The sequence below is a fragment of the Carex rostrata genome, chromosome 6, assembly GCF_964058835.1.
Source record: "Carex rostrata chromosome 6, lpCarRost1.2, whole genome shotgun sequence".
NCBI classification, from domain to species: Eukaryota; Viridiplantae; Streptophyta; class Magnoliopsida; order Poales; family Cyperaceae; genus Carex; species Carex rostrata.
In genome coordinates, this window is record NC_135923.1 from 4,157,147 (window position 1) to 4,174,911 (window position 17,765).

Below are 17,765 nucleotides of genomic sequence, written 5' to 3' on the forward strand. Positions count from 1 at the left end.
ATTCTTTCAGAGATTTTCATATAAATATCATTATCAAGCAAGCCATTTAAATAGGCTGTAACAATATCCATTAGGTGCAAATTAAGTCCTTCAAGGACTGCCAGACTAATTATATATCAAAAAGTTGTTGCATCCACCACAGGTGAGTATATCTCAAAATTTCACCTTTCTCATTTTATTTTCTCATAAATATTCATTTATATCCTACTGGTTTTATACCTTGAGGTACAAGGACTACAGGTCCAAAAACTTTTTATTTTTCAAGAGAGTTTAACTCTACCCCAATTGCACCTTTCTATTTTGGCCAATCATTTCTTTGTCGACATTCTTTAATAGACTTCTAGTCATGATCCTCAATATTTATGATGTTTAGCGCTATATTATATACAAAAATATTATTGATATCAATTTCATATCGGTTCCATCTTATTCCATTCATGATATAATTTATAGAGATCTCTTCATTTTCATGAATTTCAGATACCTGAGTTTCTGCTGGAACTCCAATATTACTTATAATTTTATTCTCTTCTCGAGTTTTATTTGAAATTATCATATCCTCGACTTGACCATTTTCATTCTTTGCTCCTTTTCTTTTTCGAGGATTTTTATATTTTTAATCTTTGGAACCGATTGCTTTTTCACGCTTCATGCGTGTTATAATTTGTCTATCCAACAGGGATACCGACTTTAATTGGAGCATTAGCAGCTGGTACATGTGATTTGGTCACTTTCTTTGAGCCTGTGAATGTGTCTGGCAATTGATTCACTAACCTTTGCAAATGAATTATCTTTTGAACATTTAGTTCACATTCTTTAGTACGAGGATCAAAATAAGACAATGATAATTCATACTAATGTATTTTTTTCCAGCTGATAGTTTTCTCCTCCTAAGGTTGGAAATTTTTTTTTTATTTATCAAAATCACAATCGGCAAAATTAGCCATGAATAAATCTCCCATCAATGGTCTAGATACTCTATTATATATGGAGATTCAAATTCAATATAAATTTCCAACTTTTTTTGATATCCCATTTTAGTGCGTTGTGGTGGAGCAATTATAACATATACCGCACATTCAAATATTATTATATGAGAAATATTAGGTATGTGACCAAAAACCAATTATAAGGGGAAGCTTTATAATAGCTAGTTGGCATGATGCGAATTAGTTTTATTGTATATAAAATATCATATCTTCTTTTTATATACGAACATTTACAGGATGTTCAACATTAATTTCGATATTGTCTAGACGTATTTTCATAATTGAATAATCATAAAATTATGCTCTTTAATCAAATCTATTGAGCAAGTAATCTCGCAAACGCCAGGTTGCGATTTGATAATAAACATACATGTGACTATCTTGTTGATGCATCAATTAAAATCATAAAATATTCAAATAATTCACATGGTGGATATAATGTTTCACAAATATCATATTGTATATGTTCTAGAAATAAAACCAATACAAAAAAAAATCACCAGATTAAAGAATCTTCTAGTTCTTTGATGAATGTTCATAATAATTATCTATTATTTTTCGCATCACTATTGATCCGGAATGGTCCAACCGGTCATGCCAAACTATAAACATATTCTTGTATGTAAACTTCTGGTTTACAATAACATGTGTTTCAATTGCACTAATATATGTGTTTCAATATTTTTTTTTCATTAGTTGTCTCAATATGATATCCATTTCGGCGGATATTATTAAAACTTAACAAATTCCTTTGAGACTTATAAGAATATAATACATCATCAATATAAATTTGTATTCCTCCATGTAACAACAAGATCACTCTTCCGGAGCTTTCAATCAATTTATTTTATTAATAACATTTGCAATATTCTCAAATAAAAAATACCACCACATTAACAAAAATGATAACAACAATTACAAATATGTCAGAAGTACCATTAACATTACTTCAACAATATATATACATTCTTTTTTTAGTTTATTTAGTACTATCATCATTAATCAATTGAATAATTTTATTTGCAAATTCTATTGGGAAGAGAAACATTATTGAGTTTGAGTCGAGGTCTAATTCAGTACATATCAGGTCATGTAATTAATTAAAGCATATAATAATTAGATTATGTAATACGTAATATCTATTACATATTTGGAAACCTCTTATTTATTGAGACTATTTAAAATCAAGGCGTAACAATTAAATTTTCTTTTTTTTTTAGGCAAAATAATGTTAATTATTTAAAGCTTATAGAGTAGGTATACTCTTCTGGTTATGTTGATTTAAAAAAAAATCTATCGATGCAAAATCTAAAATCAAATTCCTCTCATTAATAAATTCATTAAGAAGAATAAACAACATTCAAATAAGCAACATCAATTTGAATAAGATCGAGATCATCTTCACCAATAAAATTTGTCTCGATTTTTTTTTCTTTATTATTATTGATGGTTGATATAAGTTAACAAAATATTTGGGCGTACGACAAGTACGTGGCCAATAATATTTATCACCACAATGATAGCATGAATTCTCATATTTGTTGTCATGTCCATTTTTCTCTTTCTAATTATTTCTCCACTTCCGGTGGAAAGATGTATATTTTCTTTATTATTTTTTCACTTCTAGTGGTAATTCATTTTGTTCATTATTTTTCCACTTCTAGTGGTAATTCTTTTTGTTCATTTATTTTTCCACTTCTAGTGGAATGATGTATTTTTTTTCTTCATTACCACGTTCATATCTAATAGTTTGTTCATCATATTATTTTCTTCAACTATAAGAAGACAAGAAATATACTCAAAATATTTATAGAAATCTTCTTCAGGAAGATTAAATTTTAAAAAAATATATATGAACATCACATTAATTTTATTTAAATTTTTTTCAGGAAATTTCTTAAAATATTCTTGAACAAATTATATTTCTTGAAATCTTCTTCAGGAAGATTATTATCAAAAAAAAAAAAATAACATCAGCATCATATAAGTTTTGACATTATATAAAATTTTTGGAAATCTTCTACATGAAGAATTTCTTAATGTCTTTTGAAATCTTCTTCGGGAAGAATAAATAATTAAAAAAATAAATAAAATAAAATAAGAGAGAATAAAGGTGATGCTTAAATTTATACAATATTAATCATTCAACGTTTCTGTTATGTTTCAATTTGTTAGATAGGTCCCTTAGGCTTATCTAATGAACAGACTTAAATAATCATATTAACGTAATATAAAGTAAAAAGAAACAGAGAAAGTTTTTAAAAAAAATGTAAAGGTTTGAACCATTCAACAATGTTTAATTCCTCTAGAGCTAATTCTGTTATTAGATTTAAAATGTATATTTGGTTAAAATTGAGCTTCGGGTCATTTGTTTAAATGTACATTTTCAATAATTTAATTTATAATTGAGCTTCGGGTCAATTGATAAAATTACTAAAATGGCTTCGAGCCAATTGAAATTGAGAATTTATTATTAGCGGATGGCTTCGGGCCAATTGATTAGCATGATAAAAATAAAATATTAACAAAATATAGTACAAAGGTAAATAATTAAAATATCAAAATGTTACCTTGAATCTTCAATTAGTAGAGCTCTCGTGCTGATAACGTGTTATAAAATAAAGTAAAAGAATAATAAACAAGATATTGAGAATGTATAAAGATGGCTATGCTTTATTCATATGCTTTTGTTGTGTCAAATACATTCATACAAAGCCTCTATTTATAGGCTAGAAAATGTAAATTACAAATCATCTAATATTAACTCTATTGATAAATGTTGGAGAGAAACATACTTCTTTAAAGAGAAGTTTTCAAGTAATTGCTCAAGAGAGTTGTAATATGGACATTCATAAATACTTAATTCATAACAATTTGATTGAGATACATTGCTTTTTTACTTTTTCTTTGCCTTTTCCATGCAACTAAAAAAATTCTCTTGAGTTGCTCGTAGCCTTACACATGTTATTATTACAAATGATTTAATCTTCAAATATTCAACCATTTAGTTTGTGTTTAATTATTCATAGAGAAAAAAAATGGCGAGAATAGATTTTTTTTAATCTATAAACATATTGTTTTTATTAAGTCAATACATTTGAAATGATAAAAGTTTCTGAATCAATTGTACATAATTATAGGGACCAGTTAGCTCAATGGTATAAGACCGTTCAGTTTATTAAATTTTAATTGTAAAATATCTTGTGGTCTTTTATGTGGCGGGTATAGTTTTAACTAAATTTAGACTTCTACACCTAAATCAAATACATTTAATCAAAAGTAGACAAATTATTTGATTGGATGGTTCAGATTCAATCAGAATTTAAATCAATTAATCATAGCCGTTGCAAAATAAAGACACCCAACATACTTAATATAGGAGAGGAGATTGTGGTCTTTTATGTGGCAATATAGTTTTAACTAAATTTAGATTTATATACCTAAATCAAATACATTCAATCAAAAATAGACAGATTATTTGATTGGAGGGCTCAGATTTGATCTGAATTTAGATCAATCAATCACAGCCGTTGCAGAATAAGGACACCCAACATACTTAGTATAAGAGAGGAGATATTGTAATAAAAGCACATACGGGGATTAACAAGAAGCAAAAGGTGGCCAACCTTTTATCCTACAGCACAAGAAATCAATACTGTTACTAAAATCTCAAAACAAATAATATTGAATATATTTATAAAATTTATAAAATTTTCTAACACCTGTCCTTACCAGTAATCCTGAATCTCCCTTATTCAATTGAAAACAATGGCAAATTAAAGTGTTTGGGTTTTGATCGAATCTGCATCCTCTGCAATAATGTACCGTTTAAGTTAATTTTCAGACTGTGCAATTAGAATTCAGGTCCGGGTCAATCCGGCTCATGCTTATAACGTGCGGGACTCTTTAATATTAGTGCGGATTTAAATCGGACAGTCCGGATCTTAAACTCAAAATTTGAGTTAATGAAGAGGATACGAATTTGGTTTGATCTCCCCGCCCTTTTTTGTTTTTGTTTTTGTAAGGTGGAGGGGAGATGATTGGATGCTAAACAATAACTCAATGGGGCTGTTCGGCAACCCCCTTACGGAGGTGAGGATTAAAAGTTTAATCCTTGCTAAGGAGTTCTTGTTCGGTAAATTGGTAAGATTAAGAATGAAGATTTAGCAAGAGTAAAATATATGTTATACTATGTAATGACCTAAATACCCTCTCACATATTTTTGTCATCTAAAGTCACAAATAATTTTTATCCTCTACAACAGCTTACAAATAATACTTAGCAAATTCATACTTCATCAGTAACTAGCCATACTTGATTGAGATAAGCAAAAACACATTGTTGCATAAGGCATCTTCTTTAATTAATCATTCATTTTTTTTTTCTTTTTTTTTGAATTGTTGCTATCAAAATTGTGTTAGTACATCTCAAAAATAAACATAAAAAACCATAACCATTATTGTTGGTACGGTGAAGTTATGAACTGGTTCATACCTGTGGTACATGCTTGATTTTTTTAGCCAATGCATTTAACTTTATGAATAAAAAACCGGGTACAATAGATGTCAAAAAACAAAGCGTAGAGAAAAAAAAAAGGAAAGAAAAAAGGGGACTCTCATCCCCCGGTACCATGTACCGGTCTCCTCCAATAACCCTTTAACATCAAAGTGGATATCAATCGCTTACTCTCTACCTCATCAGTAAAGGCATCAAATAATTGGACAGATTGAGAAATTAAGCATCAATTCTATCATATTCATAAACGAAATGTACAACTCAACAAAGCTCACTGAATTAGGAAAAATTCAGAAATTAGAACAGAAAAGCCCTATATTCAACAGAAAAAAAAATCAATTTATCATAAACATCCTTCTATAAAAAAATTAGAACATTCTTCTAAACCTCCACCGAATCAGGAAGCCTATATTACACCTAAAAAAAATTAGTGGGCACTTCTTGAAAATGAAGGCAGAGGCTCACCTTCATGCGGTCTCAGAATAGCAAGCATGCCAGACATGGCAAGCATCGGCAAGAGAACAAACCACCTGAGCAGCTTGCAATAATGCATGTGGAGGTGAATAAAAACTCATCAGAGAAATAGAGACCATTCTTATCAACCATCTCAACAATTTCAACCGCCACCATCTCAGTCGTTTTCACCGGTACCGTCGTCAGCTTAACTCGTTTCTTACCAAAGAAAAATACCCATCAAGATGGATGTCAATAGAAAGAGCATCTTGAAACGAAGCTATCTACAGCGCAAGATTCACAATTTTTTCGTTGTAGAACCGGCGATTTTGGTGGAGATAGAAGAACGTTTTCATTTCTTTGCCTCGGGCTCTGAGCTGCTTTCTCAGAGAGAGAGAATAGAAAAATTAAAGAAAAGGACAGCTCCTTAAGGAGTGCTCCGAATTAAGGGTAAAATCGTCCAGAAAAGGCTTAAAAATCCTTCTAAGGAAGCTCTAAGGAGCCTTTTTTCTTAAGGAAGGGGGAGGGTGGATTAAGAATTGAGAACTAAGGAGGAATGTAAATCCGGTTTAAGGAGAGTGTGTTCGGCGGGATTAATCAAGATTAAGAGGTAAAGGAGGCTTAAGGAGGGTTGCCGAACAGGTACAATAAGATTCGGCGAGGCAATTGGCAATTGACGATTGGCGATTGGCGAACCGAATTTATATGAAAATCATATTTAACAGTTCGGGTTGATTATTTGAGTTTTGAAAAGAAAAAGAAAATTTATAATACGAGCTGATATGTAATATGCATACCATAGAATTTTATTTTTAACCATAATTAAAAAAATGAATTTTATTGAACCAACATAGTTGGTTGATATTTTAAAAATCTATAAGTACCGCGTAGTCTATTCAGTATATAAAAGGAAGTATCCAATAATCTATTCAATACGTGTTAATTTTACCATTTTATACCACATAATACCATAAAAAATTGTGAGATGGAGTAGTGGTACTCCTATGAATACGCTACTCGTTACTTATGATTTTTGTAAAAAACAAGTAAATTTCATTTTTTTTTATTATGATTATTGTGTTTGGATGGAGTAAGAATAACACTGTTCTTTTGAGCTATTCGATGTTTAAATGGAACAAAAATAGCACTAACCTACTATTATTTGTTTGTCTTATATAAGTTAGCTCACTATTATACTAATCTAATCAAAAATTAAATTAACTATTATTCTCAAACATTAAATCTATTCTTATTCAATTTCTAGTTTCATCCAAACTTAAAAAAATTTCATACCATTACCATAGGTCCATAGCCTCACTCTTCAGTTTTATTCATTGTTAAGTAATTTTTCGTTTTTCAGAGGAAGATTATAATAACGCAAAAAGAACCAATCAATATTACGTTCTTATTTTCCCGCGCAAACCCCAAAAGCCCAAAAGCCTTCCTCATCCCCACACGGCCACACTCTTCCACTCGGCACGCTCCGGCGAACCACCACCATGCTCGCCACCATCACCGCCGACGAAATCGTCTCGCTCGCGCGAGACCCCTTGTCTACTCTCCCCTCTCCTTTGCCTATCTCGCCCCTCCTTTCTCTCCTCTCAACCTCCCCTTCTCCTCTTCTCCTCTCCTCCCTCCTCTCCCTCCTCGCCCGTTCCCCTCCTCCCTTCCCCTCCTCTCTCATCCAACCATCCCTCCTCTACTTACTCTCTCCTACCTTCCCCTCTACGCACTTGCCACAAGTCACTGCTCTCTTCCTTCCTCTCCTCCATCGCCTTGATCCCTCTCTCCTCCCTACTTCACTCGACCTTCTTACCTCCAACCTCTCTTGCATCTCTGATCCAAACACATCTTCTCTTCTCGACCTCCTCCCGCCTCTTCTATCGCTATCCATCTCCAATTACGGTTTCCCCACCATCTCACCCTTTCTGGATACAATTCTCTCCTCTGATTGGTCAAATTCCTTCCTTCTGAAATTCTCTTCAATTTTACGTGAGTTGCCACCAGATATTGCACCGTCTGTACCAGATTTTCTCAATAAAATCTTCACTGGGATGAGTTCGGTTGACATACAGGATCTACCATCTCTCGTGTACCAGCTGTTGCTTCTGGCTTCCAAGGGGGTTTGTAGGAGGGCTGTGATTAGTGGCATTTTGCAATTCTTTGGGGGCCATGTAAGAGGGCCGGGATCGATTGTCAGACAGGTTGAAGGAACAGTCTTGATGCATGTAAATTTTGCAGTTAAGCAGGATCTGTTGCTTGGGCAGGAGATAGTGGCAACAGTGCGGTCAGATGCTGGTGCTCTGAACCATTTCATGGTGAATGTGTTGCTGTCAGTAGCTAGGGTTAAGCGGCTTAATGACAGTGTCTTGAGTGCTCTTAAATCATCAGTGACAGATTCGATCCGCGATTGTAAGGTATCTAGGTAAGGTGGCTATGTACGTCTGGATATTGTATTTGACATTAAATTTTGGTAGCTTATTCTAAATTGTTGATATTTGTAGGGATTGCAAGTGGTTGTCCAATCGTGTGAAGGAACAGTGTCTCGAGACAGCTAAGGGTGTAGAGCAAGCTATTATGAAAGCTGTATGTTTTTTGTTTTATTCTATTTTATTCTATGGTTGGATAACTGAACCATCTCCCCTAATTTTTGCAATATAGCCAAAATAAGCCCCAATTTAGCTTGAATTAACGGTCAACCAGGGTTCATTTTTCCATTTAATCATTGATTGACAAATTATGGAATAATTAATTCTTATCTGTGCGAAGGCTACCAAGTAAGACTCAGTCCTATAGCTTCAGTCTCACCAAATGCTGCCTAAATGTAACTTCAGTTGTGTAGTTGGTTTTTAACTGAAGCGTATTGAATAATTTGGTTATATTTATAACTGAAGGTGATTAAAGAAATATGATATATTTCCAGTAATAATATGGCTGTAATAATTGTAGGTCAGTGAGAGCAATGGAGGGAGAGAGCATGTGATACCCGGTTTAGTTCAACTGGGTTTTCTATTACTTGGTTCTGTTGATAGCGACTCAAATGAAGAAGATAACTTACACAATGGAATCATGGGGATTCAAGAGTTGGGGATTCAAATGCTAACATCACTTTTTGAGATCCATGGGGTCGCGAGAACTGAGGTTAGAGTAGTTAGAAATTATTCTGCATATTTGAAGTAGGTGGGACTCAAATTCTTGCAAATTTTCGTATATGCAATGAAAAATCATTTAAACATTGATCTTTCTTGCAGGTAATTCAGCAGTGCAAATACCGAATTCTTTCATTGAAGCCTCAGCAAAACATTCAGGTTATTAGGTACTTACCTGCATTTTTCTAACTTAAAATATTTTTTTTTTCTAGTTTTCTTTGTTTTGCTAACTGTACTTTTGTAAAAGGTTACTAGGTTGCTTAATTCAGAGCTATAGGTATACAATTCTGGAATATGTTTCACACCTGAAAGAATTACTGGACTATTTCGCTTACATGCATGAGAGAACTGCAGCTGCATTAATAAATTGCATGTTACCGCTTGTCAGATCCAACCGAGATTTACAGGTTCACTTTACTTGTGACTACAATTTTTTTTACACTATTTTGCAAACAATTGATCTGATATTGACCAGAGTAGCCATGCAGGATTACATAATCTTGGTTGTGAGAAAGGCAATGTTCAGAAGAGAGGAGCCCGTTCGTGTTGCTGCTACAAAAGCCATGATGGATCTGATATTGATCCAATCCGGATTCTGTAGAAGTGATCTGAATCAGATACTGGACTCCTCCAGTCAGGCCAGTTCCAGTCAACAAGTTGAGGTAAATTCTGGCTTATGCAAGAGATTGTTTGAAGACCTAAGTGGGTTGCTAAGGCGATGCTTATCGCAACAGGTACGATTTTCCAACTACTAAAATTTAGTTCATGTTAAGTTGTTCTTTATTTTTTATCTTTTGGTCTATTTGTTGGTAGGTTCGAGTCAAAGAGGTGTTATATGAGGGTCTGGTCAGAATTGCGGCTTCTGACCCATATATTGCTAACAGCATCTTTGATTTTCTCTGGCCCCACTTTCTTCTCTTCTACACTGAGGTCCCTTTTTGTCACTTTCATTTTTTTTTTATTAGGATTTTAATTTTTGTGGTTCCAAATGAGACCTGTATTTTACTGTCAGCATTTTGTAAATCAAACTTCTGTGTATTGGCATTTTGGTCTATACATAGAACGTTTCTTTTTTTCCTTTCAAATCCCATCTAACTCTCTGGCAACCTTATCGGTGTGTTGCCTTTAGGAAAGATAAATCTATTCCATCGCTAAATTAAACATAGAACTCCAAATTTTAAACATAATACTAGCAAGTTTAATTTAATTTGGAGTTTAATAGGTAGAGGGTTTATTTCTAGGAGCAAATTTTCATATGTTAGCAGAGTATAACTTTTCTGTTAAGCACACAGAATGCATTGCAAATATGACAAAATTGGGGTTTTATTGTAGAACTTAAAAATAAAATTAGTAATGTTATAATATTTTATTTGTCTATTTGCCAGAAAAATACTATAAACTAAAATACAGGTAATTTCAGGACTCAGATTGCCCCTTGAGAGTTGATGCTTGTTTTAAGTTAGAGAATGGGAAGGTCCATGTGGTGGAACCTTTAGATCATCTCTTATCATGTATATCTCAGATGCTTAACATCCACCAGAAAAATAAATCTGACCTTAGATCTGCCACTGCTTGGCCATGCTTCAGTTTTTCTACTCCACAAGATGGGGAGGTATTTTTTCTTTTTTCAACTCCTTTGAGACATTACAAAATAATGCTAAGTAGCCAGTTAACCACTGTAATGAATATATGATGCAACAATATTACTTAACAATTCTGAAAATGAGAAAGTATGTTTTGTTACATTCTAAACAAGTCTGGTCTTAGATTTTATCATTTGCAATAAATTACAGGTTCCTAAATCATCTTCTGGTGATTCATTGTGTACAGCAATGTCCAAAATCAGGAAGTTCCTGGGAAGCTGTATTACGGAAGGTATAATTAATTTTTTGTGAAGGATCTTATACAAATTAATTGTGCATTCTTGTGAAGAGATCTGTTGCTCTTCTTTGCTATTTGATTTCTTTTCTTTCTGGGGCTTATTAGGTCTTTTGGCTGAATATCAATCTGGAAAATCCTAACAACAGTACCAGTGCTTTTTTTGATAAAACTATTATACCAGGGGACTGATATGATTTCATTTCTTCTTGCATGTGCTGCAGAGAAACAGATTCAAAGCCAAGAAACGGTAACCAACTCTGTCCCTGCAGAGATGGTTCACCTGAGGCACTTAACCTTCGCTGGTTCCATAGAAGTATTTATCAATATGACACTAACAGAATTAGCAAAGTCTGAAAACCAGGAGAAGGCTTCACTTGAAAAGGAATTGTTTGAGTTGATCGAATCATACCACTTTTTTGACAAGAAATCAACTCCCAACAGGACTACCAGAGGTCATTTTCTCAGTGTCTCAAGCCTTCTTGTTCTCCTACAAGTTGCTATCAGAGTATGTAATAATTCGATATCTGCTAAACACACTCAAGATCGTACCCAAAGTCACACCCAGCCATCTTCTTCTAAGAAACCGGGCGACTATCCAAAAATAGTACCTTTTGCTTTTAATGCGTGCCTTAGACACTTGCAATATCTCAATTCTTCAAAGGGAATCTTAAATGAGGATTTAAAACGGCTCTGCGTACTGATATCACAACTTACTTTGTTGCTGGTACCGGGCCAAAAGAAAGAAGCTGGCCCCAAAAAGAAGAATGCAAAGAGCAAAGGTGACCAGCTGTATGTGGCTTTAACATGCCTAAATGAAATGTTAAAAATGAATTTACCGAAAGATAAGCTCACAGAATTGATAATGGAAATGATTGCTGCAATGTTGCCAGAAAATGAAAAAGAAATAGAAGAGCTGATAAATGATTTTGAAGAGAGATTTGTGGGTTTGATATGTTTGTTTCTGGAGAGGGGGATAAAGCCGATGTTTTCTCTGCTTGTTTCTTTGTCCCTCAATGCTGAATCTGAGGTAACTTGATTTATACGTATATGCAACTATTCTTGTAAAATTAGGTATAACTCTTCATATCATGATAACAACATCCCAAGGTAAACCTAATTTGGGATTTTTACAACCAATGATTGTCATAAAATTTTAAAGCCCCGTTCATTAAAAACCTGTACAATTCCCAATTTCTATGTGAGAGTTTTTATCTATACCAAATAAAATAATAAAATTAAAGATATACCATCAATTTTGGACAATTTTGTTATATGTGGTTGAAAATGTTCTGGCCGCTGAATAATTCAGTGGTCAAAATCTGTGTTATGAGCCAGTATCAACATGCAGAAATTAAACTGCTGAATTATTCAGGGCGAAACGGTTTCAACCGCTGAAATTGAGCGGTTGTGGTATAATTGAAATTGTCTCAAATTGATGGTAGTAGTGAAATTTTGTTATTCATTTATGCTACCAATGAAAAAATTGGTTCTCTGTGTACCAAGACTTGTCTTTCTTTGTGGCTAAACTTGACCTGAAAACCACCCAACAAGAGACCAATACCAAGAAAGAAAAAGGGCAGTATGATTTGCCCCACAGTACCTGGCATGTGTAGGTACTCTACTGAATTTATTTTTGTTTTGTCCAGGCTTTAGCTGAACTGATTTTCACAATTGGTAAGAGGTTACCAGCCGAACAGAGGAGCTCTCTCAGTTCATGGGTTGTTGATCTATGCAAAAACCAAAAAATTGAAAATCCCAATTTGGCGCGTGCCATCATAACACTAGCCATAAAATTGATTCCTGCACCAAACGACATAACATTTGCAAAGGATGTTGCAACAGAGTTGCTTTTAGTTTTTGGCTCTGAGTCTGACGACCCGATACCTGCATCAGAGATGTTATGTTTTGTCAACTGCTCAACAAAGGATGTGATTGCAGGGGTGTTGATTGGAGGGGTAGAATCGTCAATTCTTGAATTTGATTGGATTTTGTCAAGGCTTAAGGAGATGGTTAATGGAAGTACAGCTTTTGATAAGAGGGGAAGTTGGTATAGTGGTGGTACGGTGGTGTCTCGGATCGAAGTAGAAGATGCACTTTATTCGAGATTGGTTTCGATAGTTCATCTGCTATCTTACTTTGCTGAGATGAATCTTAGTGGTATCTACTTGATCCTTATAGTTAATGGGTGTAGATGGTATGATACCATGCTGAGTTGCTGACAACAGCAATATCATGAAACCTAAAATAAACAAAACTGCAGTAGAGAAAAAACTGGTACATGTTAATTTTCTGACATGTCACTGGAATCCCAGGTGGTAATCCTTTGACGGGCATTTTATGATAGAGTAGGGTTTGAATGTCTTGTGTCTTTCATGCCTCATTCATGCCTCACATCCTTATCTCCGTTTTCAAAGTCTAAGCAGTCGATCTGAACCGCTTAACATGATCTTCATATTAAAATGTGCTTGGAGACTAAATTTTATATTTTTTGTTAAAAAATTTATACAAAATCACTATTTTTGGATGGTCCGGAATCTTCTTAAAAACAGTGATTTTGTACCTATCTAAAAAAAATAGTAAAACATTTCCAAAAATTGTAAAATTTGGTCTCCGTGCCGATTTTAATACGGAGACCATGTTGAGCGGTTCCGATGAACTGTTTGGACTTTAAAAATGGAGATAAGGATGTGAGGCACGATTGAGGCACGATTGAGGCACGAAAGGCATGAGGCATTTGAAGCCTGGTCTTTATAATATTTGTTTTCAGTATATTTGCTGCAGCAGATTTAACATCTGTTTACTGTAACTTCTGCATGAAGTAAATAGTTACTGCTTAATTTTCTGTAGATTCCCAGGCAGAGCTCTTACTGAAGCTAAATGTGAGGTTCTACAAACTCCTGGTGAAAACCTCAAAGCTCCAGATCGCACCCAAGGGTTGCAAGCAGTCATTTCCTGGTCTCAAGTTCCAGAAATTGGCCGAAGAAACTTGTAGACTGCTCACTGGTCGACTTTACAACTTTATCGCTCTTGTGCAATGGGTACGTGAACTAATCATTGGTTATCTTATTTATCCTTATTCTTTTTGTTATCTGTAATTTTCTGTATATATTTATCTTTTTTTTTTAGTTTCTCCAGCAAGGAATTTGACTAATCCATCCTTGTGTAGTTGGCTGAAATTTCAGTATGTCACTGGTTAGTTTAAAATAATTGCAAATGAATATCACTTTATTTTAAGCTGTGCATATGAATTCTGTTTTGCTTTAATAGTTGAAACTGGAAAATGTCAAATTTTCTGTTAATAAAAGGATTTAGCACTATGCAAATGTTGCAAATTCACACAATAGTCATTTTCTGTTAGAATCATCATGTTTGGCCCAAAGAAGTAATTTGATGATTTCAGTGGTATAAAATGCATTCTAACCCTATTTAAATATGGTAGTGCATCATTTGGTTAATATTAAATTCATTTTTAAGCTAAATTTCTAATATCGTTGTCAGAAACAAGGACGCAGTGCCCCTACTAAAGGAACCTTGAACAAGATCAAGAGAGAGAGCCGGTGCATCCCGGACCTAATATTCCAAATTGAAGATTACGAAAAGTACCTAATCAAGCTAACCAAACTTACAAAGGTCAACCTAATGCGGCACGCAAAACGAAGTACTTCCAGGGACTTCAAGATACAGTTACAAAAAGAGGAGGGTTTAAATAGAAAGGAGTCTCAACAGGAAGTTTACCATGACCGTGAGGATGTAAATGATGCTTCTTCGGAGAATGAATCTGACAAATGTGAAGGCGTAGATGAAGAAAGTGCATCTGAGAAGATTCTGACGGGTGGGCCTGAGGATGATGGAAGTGAAAGGGAAGAGGATGAAGAGGTGCCAGTGAGGAAGAAGAGAACTATGAGTAGTGCTGTTGTAGAAGATTCTGATGATGAAGTGCAAGTAAGTCTATAATGTAATCTCATAGATACTCATTTCTTTTTCCCTTTTATTTTCTTGGATGAAGCATCACATTATCTAAAGATAAATCCTGGAAGCATTGTTACAATTGATGTCTTAGTAAGCTGTTGAAGAGCAAGATGTCTAATACTAGTAGCAATACATTTAATGCTTATAAAGTTGTAATTGTTAATTGAAAATCAATATTAGAACTTCAAAGCCCAACTAGATGAAAGAGAAAATAAATCACATAAATAGAAGTGATGCAGATGTTGCAAGCTCGCACTACCTTTTGAAAACCACTTGTAGCACATTTACTATAGTAAAGTCAGTTTCATAGAGCTTGAGGCACTGGTAATGGTGTGTACTGTGACATGTTCAGCATTTCAAGACGTAGTGGTTCATAGTGTTTAACCATCGTTAACTAGAAAAAAAAAATGTTTAGGGACTAAAGCATAGGTCTCTTATCGGACAAAGACCTGCTAAGTCTTTTGCTATGATGTTTTTGAATGGTAGTCACCTAAATGGACCTTTTAGGGAGACAAATCTGGTGTGAAGTTCCATTTTTCATACTATGGATTCGTTTTGTAAGTTTTTTAAAGTGCTGTCGTCTTGTTGAATATTCAAATAATATAAGGACTTTTCAGCAATTAGTATATAAAAGTAAAAGCTCCTCGTGCCGAATTGGCATCTCAGCACAGAGTCGTTACTGTTTTGATTGAAAATCTGTGAAAATTCTTCGGGCCGAATTGGCAGTACATAAAAAAAAAAAAAAGGGGTTCTGTGCTGATGCAGCATCTCGATACTTATGATTTTTCTTGGTTTGGTAATTTTTTATTTTTTATTTTTGGTTTATAAAAAAAAAAATCCGAAATTGTGATCGATAAAATGTGGAAGAATCAGAGTAAATAACAAGCAATCACACAAGACAAATTTTTTTGCATGGATAACTCTAATAAACTCTATTATCTGACAACCCCTCGTATCAAAGAAGGCACAAGCATATACAAATATAATAACAATCACAAGATGGAAAGATTTTAGAAGCAAAATGCCGCTCTGAGATGGGAATTGGCTAGGACTAATTGTGAGATACTGGTAAACAAATGGGTTGTTTTGAAACTTCTGTAAGTGGCGGTATATTTATGGACTTGGATGTAAACATTGGTAGCCTCTACCAATTATTTCAAAAAAAAGATGTGAAATGATCTATATATCAGATACATACATCATACCCACAATATGTCCTTAACCTATTGCAAACTAACTATTTATACATGAGCTTAATGTCTATTCAGAAATTTGGTAATGCTAACTTTGGGTGAAAATTGCGAATTTAAGTTATAGGTGAGAGCCCGCCAAATTAGAATTGATAAGACGAGCTTACCTGCTTTAAAAGGGGAGAATTAGAGAGAGCGGAGAGGAATGCAAGGGAACGAGTACTGTTCGGAGGAAAGTGTCACGTAGATTTTAGCGAAATCTATCACCTTCAAATTGAAGTGTATATTTTACTGTTCAGAGGATTCATCTCTCAGATTGTCTTCCATCTTCCTTCCCTTTAATGAGTTGTTTCTCCTATGATTCTGGAGCTCACCCTTAATGTTCATTAGCAATTCTTTATTGGAAGAAATACCTTTTTTTTATAAAAAAAAAAAAGTCCCAATACATTTCATTATCTTTTATGAGGAGGGTTCAAATGCCTCCATAATGCCTCCATTTTTAAAAACTTAAATAACTCAAAATTTATATTATAAATGTTAAAATAAAACCGTTAGATGTGATCTATGTTATTTTCTCTATATGCTCATAAAATATTATCACATTTCAATTTTGTTTTTATGTAAATTAATAAGTTGAAAAATCAACGTCTAGAAATTATCCACATTAGTACATTTTTTTACAATCTCTTGATGACAACCAAAACAAAATGGAAATATCGTAATATTTTACATGTGCATAGATAAAAATGATGTAATTCATATCCAACGATTTTATTTTGACTTTTAAGTTTCAAATTTTTAGATATTAAAGTTTTTAAAAATTGAGGCATGATGAAAGCACCAAAAATGGAGGCATTTGAACTCTCCTCATCTTTTATATGTTATTTTTGAAAATTGAACCTGCGTCTTTTTTAAAAGAGACGAAAGTTTATGCTACTGCACTAACTTCACAATTCTAATGAAAGAAGGATCTAGAAACTTACAATAACATATTTGGCATGTATTTAATTATATTGAATCACAAATATAATCGAATTTATGTACAAAATATTATTAATGTAATCATAATTTCTATCGGACTTGACTATAACCTTGTTTATTATGAAAAGATTCTATCAGATAACTTGCTCTTATCAAATTTAACTGAGATTGTTAGATGTAACAGATTGTATCATATATATCCAACTCAAATGAAAGTTACAAAGATTAAATAACTTATCAGCGAAAATGATTTTAGCCGAATGAATACATCCCTACAATATCTGAATTATTATTCCAAATCGAACTATATCTTTTTCAAAGCCTATTTAAAATATAAAGAGTTCGTTTTCAAATTTATGTATATTTAAATTAAACAATTCAAATATAATACGATTATATTATATATCGCACGGTGATTAATGAGAGAGTTTGAGCGAGTTGGGTATGCTTGTGCTCAGTTCATTAGTTTAATGAGCGAGTCAACTCGAGTTGAGAAGACAATGTCGAGTTGACAGCTGTGTTCGTGCTCGGTTTGTTAAATGCTCGAGTTGACTTGTGCTCATTAAACGACTCGTTAAGAAATTAACCTTGTAGACAATTTGAATTTTGTGAGTGCAGAATTCAGAATTTTTTGTGA

At 33.5% G+C, this 17,765-nt stretch overlaps 1 protein-coding gene across 1 annotated transcript; it reads left to right on the top strand.

The window, feature by feature from the left end:
• Nucleotides 1-7,414: 7,414 nt before the first annotated feature.
• On the top strand, nucleotides 7,415-15,104 carry LOC144556201 (fanconi anemia group I-like protein). The gene is made up of 13 exons (XM_078304705.1): nucleotides 7,415-8,383; nucleotides 8,463-8,544; nucleotides 8,908-9,099; nucleotides 9,210-9,274; nucleotides 9,355-9,514; nucleotides 9,596-9,841; nucleotides 9,921-10,037; nucleotides 10,528-10,719; nucleotides 10,901-10,982; nucleotides 11,210-12,015; nucleotides 12,635-13,145; nucleotides 13,836-14,026; nucleotides 14,487-15,104. Exons 1-13 carry the CDS (start codon nucleotides 7,458-7,460, stop codon nucleotides 14,940-14,942), a joined length of 4,026 nt encoding a protein of 1,341 aa, XP_078160831.1. The 5' UTR covers nucleotides 7,415-7,457; the 3' UTR covers nucleotides 14,943-15,104.
• The last annotated feature ends 2,661 nt before the right edge of the window (nucleotides 15,105-17,765 follow it).